This window comes from Myodes glareolus, chromosome 11 (assembly GCF_982192425.1).
Source record: "Myodes glareolus chromosome 11, mMyoGla1.1, whole genome shotgun sequence".
NCBI classification, from domain to species: Eukaryota; Metazoa; Chordata; class Mammalia; order Rodentia; family Cricetidae; genus Myodes; species Myodes glareolus.
Genome location: NC_142036.1, coordinates 68,519,676 through 68,537,098, shown reverse-complemented (window position 1 = coordinate 68,537,098; position 17,423 = coordinate 68,519,676). Strand labels below are relative to the sequence as shown.

The 17,423-nt window shown below is 36.6% G+C and overlaps 1 protein-coding gene across 7 annotated transcripts in view; it reads right to left on the bottom strand.

Annotated features, from left to right (window-relative positions):
- The window catches only part of Ralgapa1 (Ral GTPase activating protein catalytic subunit alpha 1), a 217,023-nt gene that overhangs the window by 162,954 nt on the left and 36,646 nt on the right, over window positions 1–17,423 (bottom strand). For all 7 annotated transcript variants that reach the window (XM_085697620.2, XM_085697618.2, XM_085697619.2 and 4 more), the window contains exons 6-10: window positions 16,269–16,446; window positions 12,957–13,072; window positions 6,969–7,107; window positions 5,668–5,876; window positions 128–367 (exon numbers count right to left, since the gene is read on the bottom strand). In XM_085697620.2, coding sequence (XP_085553746.1) covers window positions 128–367; window positions 5,668–5,876; window positions 6,969–7,107; window positions 12,957–13,072; window positions 16,269–16,446 — 882 coding nt within the window. The remainder of the gene's footprint in view (window positions 1–127; window positions 368–5,667; window positions 5,877–6,968; window positions 7,108–12,956; window positions 13,073–16,268; window positions 16,447–17,423) is intronic.

Below are 17,423 nucleotides of genomic sequence, written 5' to 3'. Positions count from 1 at the left end.
TTTAAGAAACTTAAAATTAACATTAAAAATCTTTATAGAACCATTTTTAAATAGCTAAACATTAATATATTCAGTAATAATGACATACATTTTCATTACAATCTGAAACTCTTCCCATGTATTTTACCTGACGAAATATCTCTGTGACAAAGTTTACATTGCTTCTTTTGGATGAAAACACTCTGCGAACAATCTCGATGTCCGTGAGATGTTCTTCGTCAATACTACAGAGACTAGAAGAGCTGGGCTCTCGCTCCGTGAGAGTACTTGTATTAGAATGAGACTGCTCTGGCTCGGTAGTTTTGTCTGATTTATCAACATTATCATTTTTGTTTTCTTCTCTGGACACCAAACTAGCAGCTGCTCTCTAAAATGAAAACAAAAATGAAAGATATCATTATCACTCAACTCAAGGTCACATCCAACACTGTTAAAAGCCAGATAAACAATTGCAATTCATCCTGAAAAATTAAGCAGAAATGCAGATAATACCTAAGTGACATAGGAAAAACTCAAATGTGTAATAACAAATCACCTACATATCCTTAATTAAACTCAGGTAATTCAATTAAGTCATCGATTAAACCCATATGAAAAAACTTTCAACACACCGTCACAAAGAGAGGAAGCTCAGGTCTTTAAGAAAAAGTAAATAATTGACAAGAAAACAGCACCAGGCTATTTAAACTTTTCTGAAGCAGAACAAGAGGAGTCTGGGGACTGCAGACCATCAGACCCTGAATTTCCTGTAAACAATTGTTTCCCTCTGCTCTGAGCAGGAGACTCTGATGGCAGGGGAGTGGTTTCTGGTGGGTCTGCAGCTGAAAGATCCCAAGAGCTGGGGCGTGGCCAGAGCACTATATAAGCTACCCCTGAAGCCAATAATGGGGGTATTCTTGTTTCAACGATGACCCATGTCTCTGTCTCTATGTGTGTGTGTGTGTTTAAATTTCCAGGCCCTTGCCCGAGACTCATAAACTGTCTCTCCTAGGGCAGGCGCTGCACTACAGGGGGTAGGACCATAGTACATGTAGTAGTACCGACAGTACAGAGAGAAGGAACCAAGATTTATTACAGAAGACAAAGAAACAAAATTAAGAGAAAATCTTGGAAATTTTGAGAAAATGCTATTCACTATAATAACAGAATACTCATCATGCCTGGAGACCACGATTAACCTGATCAAACTGGTTTCTCACCAGAAATGCAGGGGTGGCTCCACATATATAAATAAATAAATAAACATAATTCAACACAAAAATAGACTAAAAGACAAAACTATGTGATCATCCCATTAGAAAAGTCCTTTGACAAAATCCAACATTACTTCATGATAAAAGACCTGGAGAGACTAAGGGATACAAAGAATATAACGCAACATAATAAACGCAATTTACAGTAAGTTCACAGCCAACGTCAACCTAAATGGAGACAATACCAAAGCATTTCCACTAAAATCAGGAACACGACAAGGATGTCAACTCTCTATACCAATTAATATAGTACTTAAAGTTTTAGCTAGAGCAATAAAACAACTGAAGGAGATCAAGGGGCTACAAATAGGAAAGGGAGAAAGTCAAATATTTTTATTTGCAGATGATATGATTTCTATACATAAAAGACCCAAAGAACTCCACCAGGAGACTTTTACAGCTGCTAAACACTTAAGCAAGATAGCAGGATACAAAATTAACATACAAAAATCAGTAGTCTTCTTTTACAATAGTCTCAAAAATATATATTGGAATAATTCTAAACAAGCAAGTGAAAGACTTCTATAATAAAAGCGTTAAGACTTGAAGACATCAGAAGACAGGAAGACTTCCCATGCTCATGGACCCATAGGATTATTGTGAAAATAGCCATCTTATTAAAAGTATCTACAAATTCAATGCAATCCCAAAAAAACCTCAACACAATTCTTCACAGAAATTAAAACTTGATATGTTAAGACAAAAAAATTCAGGGTACCAAAACAATCATGCAAACAAAAGAACTGATAGAAGTTCATTATCCCAAAGTTCAAGTTGTACGACAGAGCTACCTTAACAAAACCAGCATGTTACTGGCATAAAAACACACACTGATCAATGGAATTGAATTAAAGACCCAGACATAAGTCCACACACCTATGGATACTTGGTTTTTGACAAAGAAGTCAAAAATAGACATTGAAGAAAAGATCACATCTTCAACAAATGTTTCTAGTCAAACTGGATGGCTGAATAAAGAATTCAAATAGAACAATTATTTATCAGCCTGTACAAAACTCAACTTCAGATGGATCAAGGACATCAACATAAGCCCAGACACCCTGAATGTGATAAAAGAAAAATTGCTGGAAAGGTTCAAGCTCATTGGCACAGGAATTTACTTTCAGAACAGGACATTGATAGCACTAAGATCAACAACTAATCAATGAAGACCTCAGGAAGCTGAAAAGCTTGTGTACAACAAAAAACACTATCATTTCAGCAAAGAAGCAGCCTACAGAATGGGAAAACATATGACAGAGGGTTGATGTCTAAATATATATAAAGAACTAAAAAAAACTAAACAAAAACACAACAACAACACAATTAAAAGTGAGATACAGAACTAAGAAGAGTTCTCAAAAGATGAATCACAAATGGTTGAAAAAAACTTAAATAAATGGTCAGCACTCAACAGTCAAATGCAAACTAAAACCACTTTGAGATTTCATTCTATACCAGTAGGAATGGCCAAGATCAATAAAACAAATCACATCACATGCTGGTGTGGATGTAGGGAAAAGGGAAACTTATTCACTGCTAGTGGGAGTACCAACTGGTACAGCCACTATTGAAAGCAGTGTGTGGTTCCTTAGAAAGCTGGGAATCTATATACATCAAGAGCCACCTATAGCACTCTTGGCACAAGTTCTTTCGATATACAGGGCTCTATATCCTACTACAGAGGTACTTACTCATCCATGTCCATTGTTACTCCATATATAATAGCTTTAAATTGTAAACAGCCTGGATGTTAATCAGCTAGTGAGTGGATAATGAAAATGTGGTACATTTACACAATGGAATACTATTCAGCTGCTACAAAAAATGAAAGTCACTGGTAAATGGATTGAACTAAAAAAAGTCATCCTGAGGGAGGTGACTCAAACTTTAAAAAGGCATATACTATATGTTTCTCTTATATGCAGATGTTTTCAAACCTTCGATGTGTGTGTTACAATTCCCACGGAAATTAAGTTTTTAATATGGGAGGGACTGGGTGTAGGGGAGGATCTCCCAAGGAAGGGGAAATAGAATGCAGTAGTATGAAGAGACAAAGGGAAAACTAGGATAAGAAGATTATACAGGGAGGGGAATGAAGGAGAAAGGTAAAGCAGGGAATATGGAGAGGAACAACTAACACCGAAAAAACCATATGAAAACCTACTACTGCAGAAGCTTCCTACAATCTATACATAAATGAAGAATTTAAGTGAAGTCATCAAATAAGGGAGACAATGCCCCAACTGGACATCTTATGCCACCAAATAAAACCTCCAGTGCCAGGAATGGATTGCATCATTTAGTCGCTGGCTAAGGGGACCCAATGGAAACACCCAAACATCAACGCTATTGCTAAGGCTATTGGTTAAACCTAATGGAAAGCACCTATTGCTGAAGACACTTACGTCATTAGTATCATCCAGCTATAACCCGACTACAAGACATCCTGATGCAACAATGGTACAAATGTCATGGGAGTAAACAATCCTTTTCTGATTGGATTTCAGGCCGACTTCAGGAGATGGAACTCATATCTGGTACCATCTGGTACTTGCTCAAGTGGCCAAGAACCTGAGACCAGAGAGTTCATGCTTCTAGGGGGAAAAAACCTAATACTATGATTCTGCTACAAGTGCACAGCAATAAAATGGTTTCCAATGACACTGGCATATGGCTCTATCCACAGGTCACCTTAACAAAGATGCTTCTTCCTGCAGTAAATGGGAGCTAACACTGAGACAGCAACTGAACAATGTGCAGAGAATGAGAGACTTTGGAGCACTCCATTCTAAATGGGATTTCTTCATCAAACCCGCCTCTCAAAGCTCAGGGATCTATTTGGAAGAAAAGGCAGAACGATTGTAAGAGCCAAAGGGGACAGATGACCGCAAGGAAACCTTATTTTCCATACAGAACAGGACTGATGCACATATGAACTCACAGAGACTGTGAAAGCATGTATAAAACTTGCACAGATTAAAGCCAGATGGAATCCCAGCACTGCGAGGCTGAAGTGGACATGGGATCCCACCTTTACCAAAAAGCTATCTGCAGCTGATACACGCTGGCTAAGGAATCTCACTGGCTGTATTAGTCACACCTCAGGGAAGGCTCCATGGTCAGGAGGAACTGGCCAACACAAAATAAACTCAATGGTATTTTTGTAGACTTTTTGCCTCATTTTGCTTTGTTTGAATTTTTTTATTTTACTGGTCTTCTGCTTGTTTTATTTTCATTTTGTAGGTGTGCGTGGTTCTTGTTTTTGTTGTTATTTGGGGTTTGTTTGTTTTAAAGAGAAGGGGAGAAAGAATATATAGTTGGGTGAATAGGGAAGTGGGAAGGATCTGGGAGGAAGCAGGAAAAACAAAAAATGAAATCAAAATATATTTTATTTTCAGTAAAATTGTTTAAATTCATAAAAAGAAATAAAGATTTGACATCTAAGTCTGTGCCAACATTAGATTCAAATAAATGGCATCACTCAGTAAACACACACACACACACACACACACACACACTTGTTGGAGAAAACACAGTATTGGGGGAAAGACAACCTGAAAAAGAAGTGTAAGGATGAAATACTGTTGAATTAAAAAAACAAAACAAAACAAAAAAAACAACATAATTTAAAATCCTAGTTTCTCCACTGTATGGCTATGCAACATTCTATTATATTTTTAGACTCAGTGTCTGTTGAAAATGAAAGCATTTGGGCCAGATTTCAAATCTGTATTCTGTGACTGTTAGAATGTAAAAAGGATGAGGCTGGAAGATAAATCAGTAGGTAAACTGATGGTTATGCAAGCATGAGAATCAGAGTTAAATTAAACTTACCATACCCTGAATATGGAAAAACAGCACACTAAGGTTCAGTACTATCTGCAATTTCAGGGATCAAGGGATCTCCAAACCTATACTCTATGAATAAAGAAGACTATTTTCTATTAAACTTCTGTGATAAGTTGGAACCTAAGACTAATAACATGACTAAAATTACCATCTATATCGCCCAAGCTTTCTTAACTTTTTAAAAAAGAACTTTAGGTATTTACTATACAAACTTTATTTTTTTTAAATTAATACTAATTTTTCTTCTCTTTTTTTTCATTTTCGAAACAGGGTTTTTCTGTTTATCCCTGGCTATCCTAGAACTCGCCCTGTAGACCAGGTTGAACTCCAACTCAGAGATCTGCCTGCCTCTGCCTCCCAAGTGCTAGGATTAAAGGAATGTGTCACCACAACCCAGCTATTACTATTTTTACAATAATAATGGTTAAAGTTTGAGTTATGACATAGATTTATGCAAATAAAGCTGTCTCTAGCATCTATTCTAAATATGCTACATAACTAAGGCAGATGAACTCTGGAAGCCATTTTTAACTTTAACAGCCTTGCTTTATTTGTATATTACCTGAATATTCTTTGGCAAAACTTCACCTTCCATCCCAGGAATATTAGGTCCTGAATGTGGTTTTGGCTCAAGCCAGAAAGAAACCAGCCAACGAATGACAATAACCCGAGCTTGGATGAAAGGCTCTTTTGTACAATATATTGCTTCATTGGTTTCAGCATCCTTCTTTATCATCACGTAATGAGGCTTTGGTCTGATCTGTGGGATATCTATGTGAAATATGGAAAGCAAAACATTTAATGAAAAATGCAATTACTCTTAGCTAAGCCTACATTTTTAAACTCTTAGGAGATATTCTGACACTACACTGGTTTTAGAAGTGTTCATTTAAAAATAATCATTTTATAATGTTAGATGCTAGTTAAGAACCTGGAAGAATGAACCATATATTAGACTAATATATAAAAGTATGACTTTTCAAAAATGCCATCTATCCCAGCACTCACGAAGCAGAGGCAGGTGGATCTCTGAGTTCAAGGCCAGCCTGATCTATAGAGCAAGTTCCAGGACAGCCAGATCTGTTACATAGAGAAACCTTATCTTGAAAATAAACAAAAAACATTCAATGAGATGGCCATGATGGTAACACCTGAGCCTGCTAGTTGCCTGGATTTGCCACATCCTTCTTCAAAATAAATTTTCTACATACAGACTTATTTCTTCCTTTCATATATAGATTGCCCAGGTCTTTCTCTAATCAAGATTTGTACACAAGACTCTAACGCAAGGCTCCAACAGGTCACTTGGCAAAACCACTAAAAATTGGACAAGAAATGACAAAAATAAATAATTTAACAATTTATACAATTTGATTGTTAGCTAAACCCTTGAGGAAATCGTAGGAAAACAAATTCACAATATAAATTTTAAAGTTGGGCATGATGGCACATACCTGTAATCCCAGCACTCAGGAGGCTGAGACAGGAAGATCACAAACCTGGGACCAGTCTGGGTCTGAGTTACTGGGCTATGTATCAAGTTCCAGACCAACCTAGGCAGCTTACCAATTCTGATCAAAATTTAAAAAAGAAAAGAAGAAAGTATGCACTCACCCTAACGATCATAAAAACATTAGAATGCAATTTAATCTACTGCTAACTCCAATGGATGAGATCCAGAGAATAAACTTTTAATGAAACCTTTCCATTCTCAGTAAAAATTTGTTACCACAAATGCACTTTCATTATGAATCTGGGTATAGCATCAATTCAAATGGTCAGTTTTCTGTAAGTAAATACCAACTTTACACTGACATTCTATTCTTATGTGTGTTTTTTTATAAAATTCAGAATTATACCTACCAAGTACAGGATGATATAAACTATTCTCCTTGCAGATGTTTGGGAAAATATAAGGCAAGTAAAACTTCTTAAAGTGTGAAAACAAAAATGAAAATCCCCTTTCTTGGTTTTCTTTGTTCTTCCATTCTAAACTTTTTACCTAAAAATAAATGATAATGTTAGAATCATTCCAATATAGAATCTCTTGAATATAGTTTAGCTATTATAAACAAGCTTATAGAGGCTATAATATATTGAGCCTTTTAGACTATGAACATCATAATATATAGCAAATGTTACTCTTCATTTTATTAACATAATATACAAAGCGGTTTCACTACACAATTTTCATACATACACACATAATGTGCTTTAATTATAATCCATCCTTTAAAATTGGTCTATATAAAACTGTATTACATATATGTTTAAAATTCTTACACTAAATTGTGTATTACAAAATTGTGAAAATGACTTGCTTGGCTGTATTAATGACAAATACAGTAATGTTCTTTCCTCTCTATCTCTTCCTGGATAATTGTGATCAACAGCAGAGGTATATGTGGCCAGGAGTATGTGTGTGTGCATTCACAGTGGTAGTAGGCAAGTGCAGATATCAAAATCCAAGAACAGGAAGCAGGTTATACATGAAAGGCAGCAGCTCAGTGGAGACTTTGAGACTGAGATGTATACAGAGATTGTTCATGCAATGTGAAGCAGAGGAGTAGGAAGACACAGAGTAATAATACTCCATTTTGGACTTCCAGCAAAATGAGAAAGATACCTAAGAAAGGAGTCTGCAAAGGCCCAAGGTAAATTATTGGAGCCCAGACAAGTTAAGGAGAATGTCTGCAATGCATGGAAATGGTATTTGGGTAAATATGATCACTTTTAAGGAGGCTAACTAAATAATATATTGAGAATATGAGACAAGTTTATTACAAAGGGAAGGATGGACCAAAGGGGACAGATGTGTATATATATTTATTCTTTGACTTTAGTCTTTAAGAGGATGTAGAAATAGCAACACTCAGTATTGATAGTAATGAGCAATCCAAGTACCTAGATACTAGATTTCAAGCAGGAGCCTCCAGAGCGGGCAAAGGAAAGTACAAGACAAAACTGTAAGAGTAAAGAATTATACTGGAGCACTTTTAACCACAGCACTCAAGACATAGAGGCAAGAGAAGCACTACGAGTTCAAGGCCAGCCTGATCTACACAGGAGTTCCAAGACAGTAAGGACCTACATCAACAGACTCGGATTCAAAACAAACAAATTTAAAAACAGAAAAAAAGGATCTACAAGAGCAAAAAGAATTATACTGAGGAAGAACAAGATGGCTCAGTGGGTAAAGGTACTGCCACCAAGCCTGGAAACCTATGTTCAATCCTCTAGGGCACACATGGTTGAAGAAAACAATCCTGTTCTCTGACTCCATATCTGCATCATGGACACCTCTTGCCTCCCTCCAATGAAATAAATAAAAATGCAACAATTTTTTAAAAGAATATTATTAGAGACAATGCAAAATAAGTAGGGAAGGGAGAAAACCTCTGCAGATAATTCCTGACCTACATGATTGTAGATGTCATGACAGGATTATTTTTCTTTTCTTTCTTTCTTTTTTTTTTTTTTTTGTGGATATGCCACGTTAAACAGCCTTACACCCTTGGGTTTTATTTGTAATCTGAGACTCCAGTTGTACTAGATTGCCGAAGTGTTTTAAAAAGCTAAATGATATAACATATTAACATATCTCATAAGGTTTCTATTTGCATTACAACAAGCTACCACACACATGCTAAATAAAAGCAACACAGATTAATCACCTTCTACTCTGTGACAGGATTATTTTTTGATGTTGGCTAAAAAGAGGAAATATTCAAATATCCCACAGATACACACTTGGCATATACACATAATTAATAAAAAGAAACAACTGACTATGCTAAAACATGATTAATTTGTAAAGCATTTGCTAATTTGTAAAAGAAGGAGGTCAAAAAAGAATATACTGTGTGAATCCAAATGAATTCATTTATTTGAAATGTTAAGATAAGCAAAAATAGATTAGTGTTTTCCTAGGGCAGGACAAGGAGTGACACTGGAATAAGACTCTTAACAGGCTTGGGTTTTTTTTATATTTCAAAACTGCATGTAACAACAGCAGGATAGTCCGTAAGAACACCCACGACACTGCATATTCTATGTGACAGCTAGACTGCATGTCCATAGTTCACTAAGCCACACTGAAACAATTATTAGTTGGCAACCATCATAATTAAAAGTCAGTCAGATGGCTGGACAGTGGTGGCAGCACTGGGGAGGCAGAGGCAGGTGGATCGCTGTGAGTTCAAGGCCAGCCTGGTCTACAAAGAGAGTTCTGGGACAGCCAGGGCTTTTACAGAGAGAAACTCTTGTCTCAAGGAAAAAAAAATTCAGTCAGAAGTCTTAAATAGATACTAAAACTATGAGTAAAATTTTGAAGAGGTTACATAATTAGAATGTATTTCCCCCAAATATTGACTGATAAAAGGAAAAAAAAGTATTAATAGTATTATCACACTTGAAAAGCCTGGTAGATACCACCTTAATAAAAACATCAAGATCTACACTACAGATGTACACGAATTCACTCAAAAAGACCCAGAGATCTCAAAAATAATCATTAAATTATAAGACTCAAAAATTAGAAAAATATCTTTGTGACACTGAAAAAAGATTTTTTTTTCTTTTATTCTTTAGGGTATGGGGTGTGTAGGGGGGAGTCTTGCTACACAGCCTTGGCTGGCCTGGAACTCACAATTACAACACGCTGGCATAGAACTCTTAAGAGATCCACCTATTGCTATTCCCACTGCTGGGAATAAAGGAGTATGCCATTTCTCCCAGCAAGATTTTTTTTTTCTCCTTGAGAGCAGCATCAAAAATCTGATTCATAAAAGGAAAAAAAAAGACTTGATTCCTTGCACTTTGTCAAATTAAAAGGTATTTCTTCTTCAAAAGAAAATAGGACAGGCAAAGTGACTCTCTGGATAAGTCTTTCCACACAATTCCGATGATCTGAGTTCAATGCCCAAATGCCCACCAACATTATAAAGTAACTGTGGTATTTCTGTATGACAAAAATCTAAAAAACAAAATGGAAAGATACTGTGAGACAATGGTCTTGTACCCTGTAAAGATGTGTTATTTGTTTTGGTTTAAAAAAAAAAAACACTAATTGGCCAGTAGCCATGTAGGAAGTATAGGCAGAATGACCAGAACAGGAGAATTCTGGGAAGAGGAAAGATTCAGTCTGCAGCCGTCACCCAGACACATGCCTCACTGATAAAAGGTACCAAGTGATATGGCTAACACAGACAAGAATTACGGGTTAATTTAAGATATAAGAGTTAATAAGAAGCCTGAGCTAACAGGCCAACCAGTTTATAATTAATGAAGGCCTCTGTGTGTTTCTTTGGGACTGAACGGCTACGGAACCAGGCGAGACAGAAACTTCGGACAACAGAAAGACCCTACTGCTGAAAACACCACCCACTTTGGTTACAGGTCATAGAGAAATCAGTCTCAAACTCACCAGAAAACTTTCTCCTGTTGGCTAGCTAACGTATTTCTGGAAGATATTATGAAGATTGTTGTGGGGAGTGGGAGAAGACTCTGGTAGTCTTATGTAAGACTGGACCCTGAATGCTACAATGTTGAGCTGCCAAGCCAGTTACGCCTACTGATGTAAGAATAGCATGATGTTATGGAGGTAAACAACTATTAGTGGATTAAAGGCCTGCTTCACAAGAGGGATCTCATGTCTAGTACTATAAACCTGGTCAAAATTCCTTGACTGGAAAGATCATAGGTCCTAGTAAGGAACCCATGGTGATGTTTTGCTAAATGGTTATGCAGTCAAAATGTTTTCTAAATATTAATGCTTACATCCACAGATTTGTTTTACTCTAAATCATGGTCAGAAAAGCTTTTTCTTGCCATCACAGTTAGTAAAGAAACTGGTCAAAGTGCTAATAAGTAACTGTGAATGCCGGGCCATGGATGGGTCAAAATACATCCCACCCAAGGCTTACAGAACATCAGAGCAGAGTAGATGGAGAAAATGTAAAAGTCAAAAGAAGAAGAAAACGCCAAAGGCTGAATATGTGATGGTGTCATAAAACAAGATTGAATAAATCGTGACTGGCCCACAACTTCAGCATTCCAGAGGCTGAATCAGGAGGATTATGATTTGAAGCCAGCCTAGGAAAGGCTATGTAGGTAGTTTCAAACTAGTATGAGACTACAAAAGGAAGGGAGGGAGGGGGAGAAAAAGTAAAGACAAAAAAAAAGATCCAGCAAATGATAAAACCCGATGTCAAAATTAGCTGTATAAGCAATTACATCCCAATTAACCTATAAGGCAGTTTTAAAAACTCATATGATGCATAAACTTTTCAAAAACAAAATAATGATGAAAGTAACAACTGCCCATTACAGAATACTTCTTGTGTGTTGTGCCCCTTGAATCTTAGCACTTTGCACTACTGAAGGTTTAAATGGAACAGACCATATTCTATAAATGAGCAAACCTAAACGTAGAATGGTTAGGTAATTTAACAAAGATCACACTATTAGTCAAAAATATAATCAGAATTAAAACTCTGCTAATCTTGCTCAGGATCCACATTAACAATATAATGCTTGTTTCTTGGGTAAAAGAACTTTTGCAAGTGAATAATTATAAATAGTAAAAGTATGTGAAAAGGTATTTTCATCAACTAGAACACACATATTTCACAACTAGAGATGAGAAACACTTATTGTTCAAGTGTTGAAATGTAAATTAGTTTCCCCCGATTCCTATCCTGTCAGTCACGCTCTTGTTACATCTTGAGAGACTGATCCTAAATCAAGCAGCTGTTCATATTTCACTTAAGCACCAGAAGTGCTGGTAATAATGGCAGGATCAGAAAGTCTGACTACTTGTGTAAGAAGCTCACACACATCTAGAGTCTACTTCACAGCAGGGTGACGGTACATACCTGCAAACTCAGCACTCAAGAAGCAGAGGCAGGCAGATCTCTGAATACTAGGTCAGCCAGAGCTACACAGAAAGTTACAGCTTGGCCAGAGATACATAGTAAGATCCTGCCTCAAAACATAAACGGAAGGCTCTACTTCATGGGGCTGGGAAGGTGGCTCAGGAGGTGAAACCTGTAAGCATGAGGACCTGAACATGGATGCTAGGTTCCCAAGGAAAAACTATGCACTGTGGCTTGCATCTATGGCAGGACAGAGGGGCAGATAAGTAGATCCCTGAAGCTAAGTGGTCAGCCAGTTTGGCTGAACTGATGAGGTTCAGTGACAGAATGACAGATCCTGTATCAAAAAGAAAGGTGGAGAAGGAATTGAAGAAGACAACTGATGGCAATCTCTAGCCTCCACACACAGATGTGCATGTACATACACACATGCACACATACATAAAAGAATCTACTTCATACACATTTCTCTCCTCAGCTCTAAGGCAGTTTGAATAAGAATGTGTTTGGAAGGAGAGGACTTGTTGGAGGAAGTACATCATCGGAGGCAGGCTTTGAGAATTTATAAAGATTTGTGTCAGTTCCAGTTCACCCTCTCAGCCTCCGCCCATGTTGTTATGCTGCTCCTCCTCAACTGTAAGCTCAAAGCTCTTTGTCTTTCTTGTTCATGGTGCATTATCACAGCAACAGAAAGATACAAGTTCTCTGAGTTTCACAATCTAATGATTTTCATTTGCGGAAATGACAATAACATATATCTTCAAAATTAAAAATTGTGTCACTATTCAAAAAATTAAGCAAATATCTACTATAACAAAGTAATGAAAAAAGACTGGAAAATTATCCAGCAGAATGGAGAGTATCTTTTCATAAGGAGAAAAAAGAAGAGAAAGGACACCAGGAGGTTCCAGGTGTGCATGCAAGTAAGCACAGTGAAAAGGCCACGTGCCCATGCAGTAGAAAGATGGTAACATACCTGAATTACTATATATTTTAAAAGTGCTTCAAGAAAATAGCTTGTGAGGTCTTCTTGTCCTTTATCTCCTGACTGCGGGGGAACAAGAGGAGTGACTTCCTCTATAGTTACTTGAGCTATCCGAAGACAAAAAAATTGTATAATCATAAGACAAACTGCATCATACATTATACAAAAATATGACCAAATAAAATTTAACAAAATAATTAAGCAATGAAAACTGGTCTTAAATTTTTCTGAATATTTGTTGAACATAAGTTGAAATATATCTGAGTATAATCTGGCAATCTATAATCATTGTAAACTTGAAAACTGGCTTTTTTGTGAATCCATGACTGAGAGGAAATTGAACAGGGATGAACAGGTATGTAGTGATTGAGGATGCATAGACCTCACTGGAGAAGATTCACATTGGGAGTGTCAAGTTCAGGTTGCCACAATATCATGAGAAACATTATTACAAAGTGCTTACTCATAAAGTTAGCATTCTGATTATATGTGAGAAAGCTGTGTATTACTTTTCAGATATTAATTCACTATAATGAATGCTGCTGCAAAAATAAATGAATAAATAAATATAAATAAATTAATTACACAGTATATCATTTCTACATTTTAAAAACTTACTATTTAAAAGAACAACCTTTTACCATTTGCACCCTGTCCTCATAGAGTGTACCAGTGTTTTATTTTGCAAAGCTATAAGCCTCCATTTAAGACTCAAGGACTTCTTAGTAGCTATAGAGGAATGTACAGGTAGCTCTGTAAACAGCAAAACTTCTATCCGTGGGGTTGAAAAAGGGTTCAGCACTGTAGAGTGTACACTGCTCTTGTTTGCCCCAGGTTTAGTTCCCAGAACCTACATCAGGTGGCTCAAAAACCACTGGACACTCCAATTCCAGAAGATCTGAGACCTCTTTTTGGGCTCTGTAGACATCTATGTGCAAATGGTACACAGACAAGTAGATACACATACATACACATAAAAAAATTAAAGGAAAGTTCAAATTTTGTTCTCAGAAAGAGAATGCAAAAAAGTTGGTCAAAATGCATTTGAAACTAATGAAAAAAAAAAGAAAGCTAGATCTAAAAATAGAGACAAAAGGAAATCTACAGATGGGATGGATGGCAGTGATCCAAAAGAAAAAATGTTCAAGGAACATTAGTTGAAGACTTCAGAATGACGTGTATGTAAATAAGCAGATGTAAACGATCTGTTTAAGTTGGTATATTTATAGATTTTTATGCAAACTTGGTTTTGTTTCTAAAATTTTATGCTACAAGTACAGTTTGCTTTGCTATAAAAACCTGTAATTTGAGGAAACATATATTACAATAATATGTAACATCCAATTGAGTACAAGTTATGAACTAAACTGTGTACTCCCAAAATTCATTTGCTGGAACATGAACCCTCAATGTGATTGTATCTAAACAGAGAGCATGTAAGGTTATATTGAGGCTATTAGGGTTCAATCCTAAATGTATGAAACTGGATATAGGGAGAGAAGAAACATCAGCGGGTTTGCTCTGCATGCACAAGCATGCAAATGCACTAAGGAAAAGATCACGTGAGCAAACAATGAGAGGATGCTATATGTAAGCTGAGAAAAGGCTTGCCCGAAATTGGACCTGTCAGCATCTACTGTGAGCTCCAACCTCCAGGAAATGTACTTCTGTCTGAAGCCACTTAGTCTGTGGTATTTTGTTAAGCAGCCCTAGTCAACTAACATAGCAACATGTATCACAAATGCTTACTAGTATAAGAAGAATATGTTTAACAACAACAACAAAAATAACTTAGATATTTAAGCAGAATAATAAAAGGAAAAAAACTAAAATGTAAAGAAAAAATAACATCAGAAAATCTTAGGGCTAAAAAGGACAAAGATTCACTAGTGAAAAACAGAAGTTAAATAACACTTCTAAAATCACAAATTAAATTTAAAATAAAAAAAGCAATTTCGATTTATAAAATTTTACATGCAGCAGTTTATAGCCACTGCACAAAGAAAAGCACACTCTGTTTTTGTGTACACATAAACTAATTCCCACATACAAAACAATACACAAGAAATAAAAATTATAAATTAAAACCAGGAGTAGTATCCAATACCTCCCAGCAAGAGGATCTTGTTTTTAAAGTCATCTTTTACTACATAGGGAATTTAAGGCCAGCCTAAGATATATGAAACTCTATCTCAAAGAAATACAGCAAAACATGATGTGAAGAGGTCTATATTAACCCTAATATGGTTTAGATGCTCTGATATCTAGGACTTGGCTACCAGAGATAATGTCCTTACCGGGACTGGCTAATTCCTAGAGGTAGTAATTGACTAACCTGCTAATGATGACTCTCAGATACAAACCACTCGGTCTAATGTCCACACCCCCATACAGTCCTCTATACTCTTGAGTCAAGGGTATTATTTTCCTTCAGGGCCAAGGACTAGACAACTAGGGACCACCTTTTCGTATGAGAATTCACTTAAATTATTTATTTACACAGGCTGATTTTTACTTGCTCTTACTGATTTGTCACTTCCTTCCATGAAACCACAATAAAATCTCCTGCCCACAATAACTTATGAACGTCTGTTCCCTCTGTCTTCTGACTAACCCTGATCATTCATGCAAAGAGAGCTACACACATACACTGTCTACATAGGCCTATGGCATGGAGTGTGCATCTTCTTGGAAACTAAGTAGTAAAGTACATTTCCAACAACTCTCTTAACCCGCAGGCCTCACCAAGCTAGAATAATACCAATTTACCTTATAAACACTGCCTCAAAATACCATGTACCATAATTGTACAGACATTTGACATTAAAAACAAAAACTATACAGAGGGCTGCAGAGATGTCAGTGAATAAAGAGCCTACTAAACAAATATGAGGACCTGAGATCAGATCACCAGCACCCACACTTAAAAAAAAAAGATTGATATGGCCTTGAAGACCTGTAACCCCCAATACTATGGGGCAAAAACAAGTAGACTGCAGAGGTGGGGGATTGCCGCTAGCGAGTACAGTTGGAATGGTGAATTTCAGACTCAGTACGGGCCTCGGCTTCAAAAATAACAATGATAAGGAGAAGCAACTGAGGAAGCTATCCATCTGTAAATGCATGACCTCCACATGGCCATCATGGACAAGCACACTTGCACACATGTACATATACTACAAACACTTGTGCGCCAAAATGCTGCACATACTGCATACTACACAAAATGCATATAAATGAACACGTTTTAAAAAAGAAATTCTACAGAAAACTTGCTAACAGATAACATCTCATCAATCTTACTTTCTTGAAGATTGAGTGGAGGATTAATAAGATTATCTAAAGTTCGAGGTCCATATTCAGATTGTGGTGCTGAAAACCCAGGGATCAAGCATGAAAACATCCAGAGTTGTTCTTTGCTACAGTTATCCTGAAGAGCTTGCAACCACAGCAAGAAGAGACGAACACCTTCCCGTCTGATCTAAAATAAAATAAAATGAAATACAGTATTTCTTAATGGACATACTTTCTTGCTTCTTAGAACACAGTTCTGCTATTTTGTTGAAGAAAGAAAATGACAGGATGAAGAGTGAAGACAGATACACCCAGGACACTTATACAACTCCCACTATTTTGAAATCTAAGTTCACAGATTTGTAAAAATAAACCTGTGCTGAGGATATGCACAGTAGGAACATATGCAAGTCCTTGGGTTCAATCCACAGCACTGGGGAGAAGAAGCAGTCATGCTTGATGGAATCCTAAGAATAAACTACTGAATGGTAATTTCTAGTTGCGGTAGATAGATAGATAGATAGATAGATAGATAGATAGATAGATAGATAGATAGACAGACAGACAGACAGACAGACAGACAGACAGATGAGGATGGATAGAATTTATGGATGGATGGATGGAAAGAAGGAAGGATGGATGGATGGATGGATGGATGGATGGATGGATGGATGGATGGATGGATTTATAGGCTGGCAGGTTGGTTGGTAGGTAGGTATGTAGATAGACAGACAGACAGACAGATGATAGTTAGTGACAGGACAAAAGGGTTCAGTAAGAACGGTTGCAGCGATGCTGGTAAACAACTCATTCATGCACTCATCCCGTCAAAGTTCTGGAGTTATTCAAATTATAAGAGTGAATTTACTTAAACTATTTTAAAATTTACTTAAAGGCCCTCTGAAATGATCTTGTTTACTATTTATTTGTGTCCTAGCTACAAATCTGGAATTCTGGAATAATCACTGTACTGAATGATCTAAACCAATCCTCACACATGGAAGAGTACAAATACTAGAAGCAATGAATCAATGCTCTCTCAGAAAGAGAGCAGAAAAGAGAAAAAGGAAAATTCACTCTCTGACAAGCACTGAACTCTAAGTGACTTTTCTCAAATGAATTGAAGACAATTAATTCAACAAACTTCAGGAAAAAGTCAAGGAG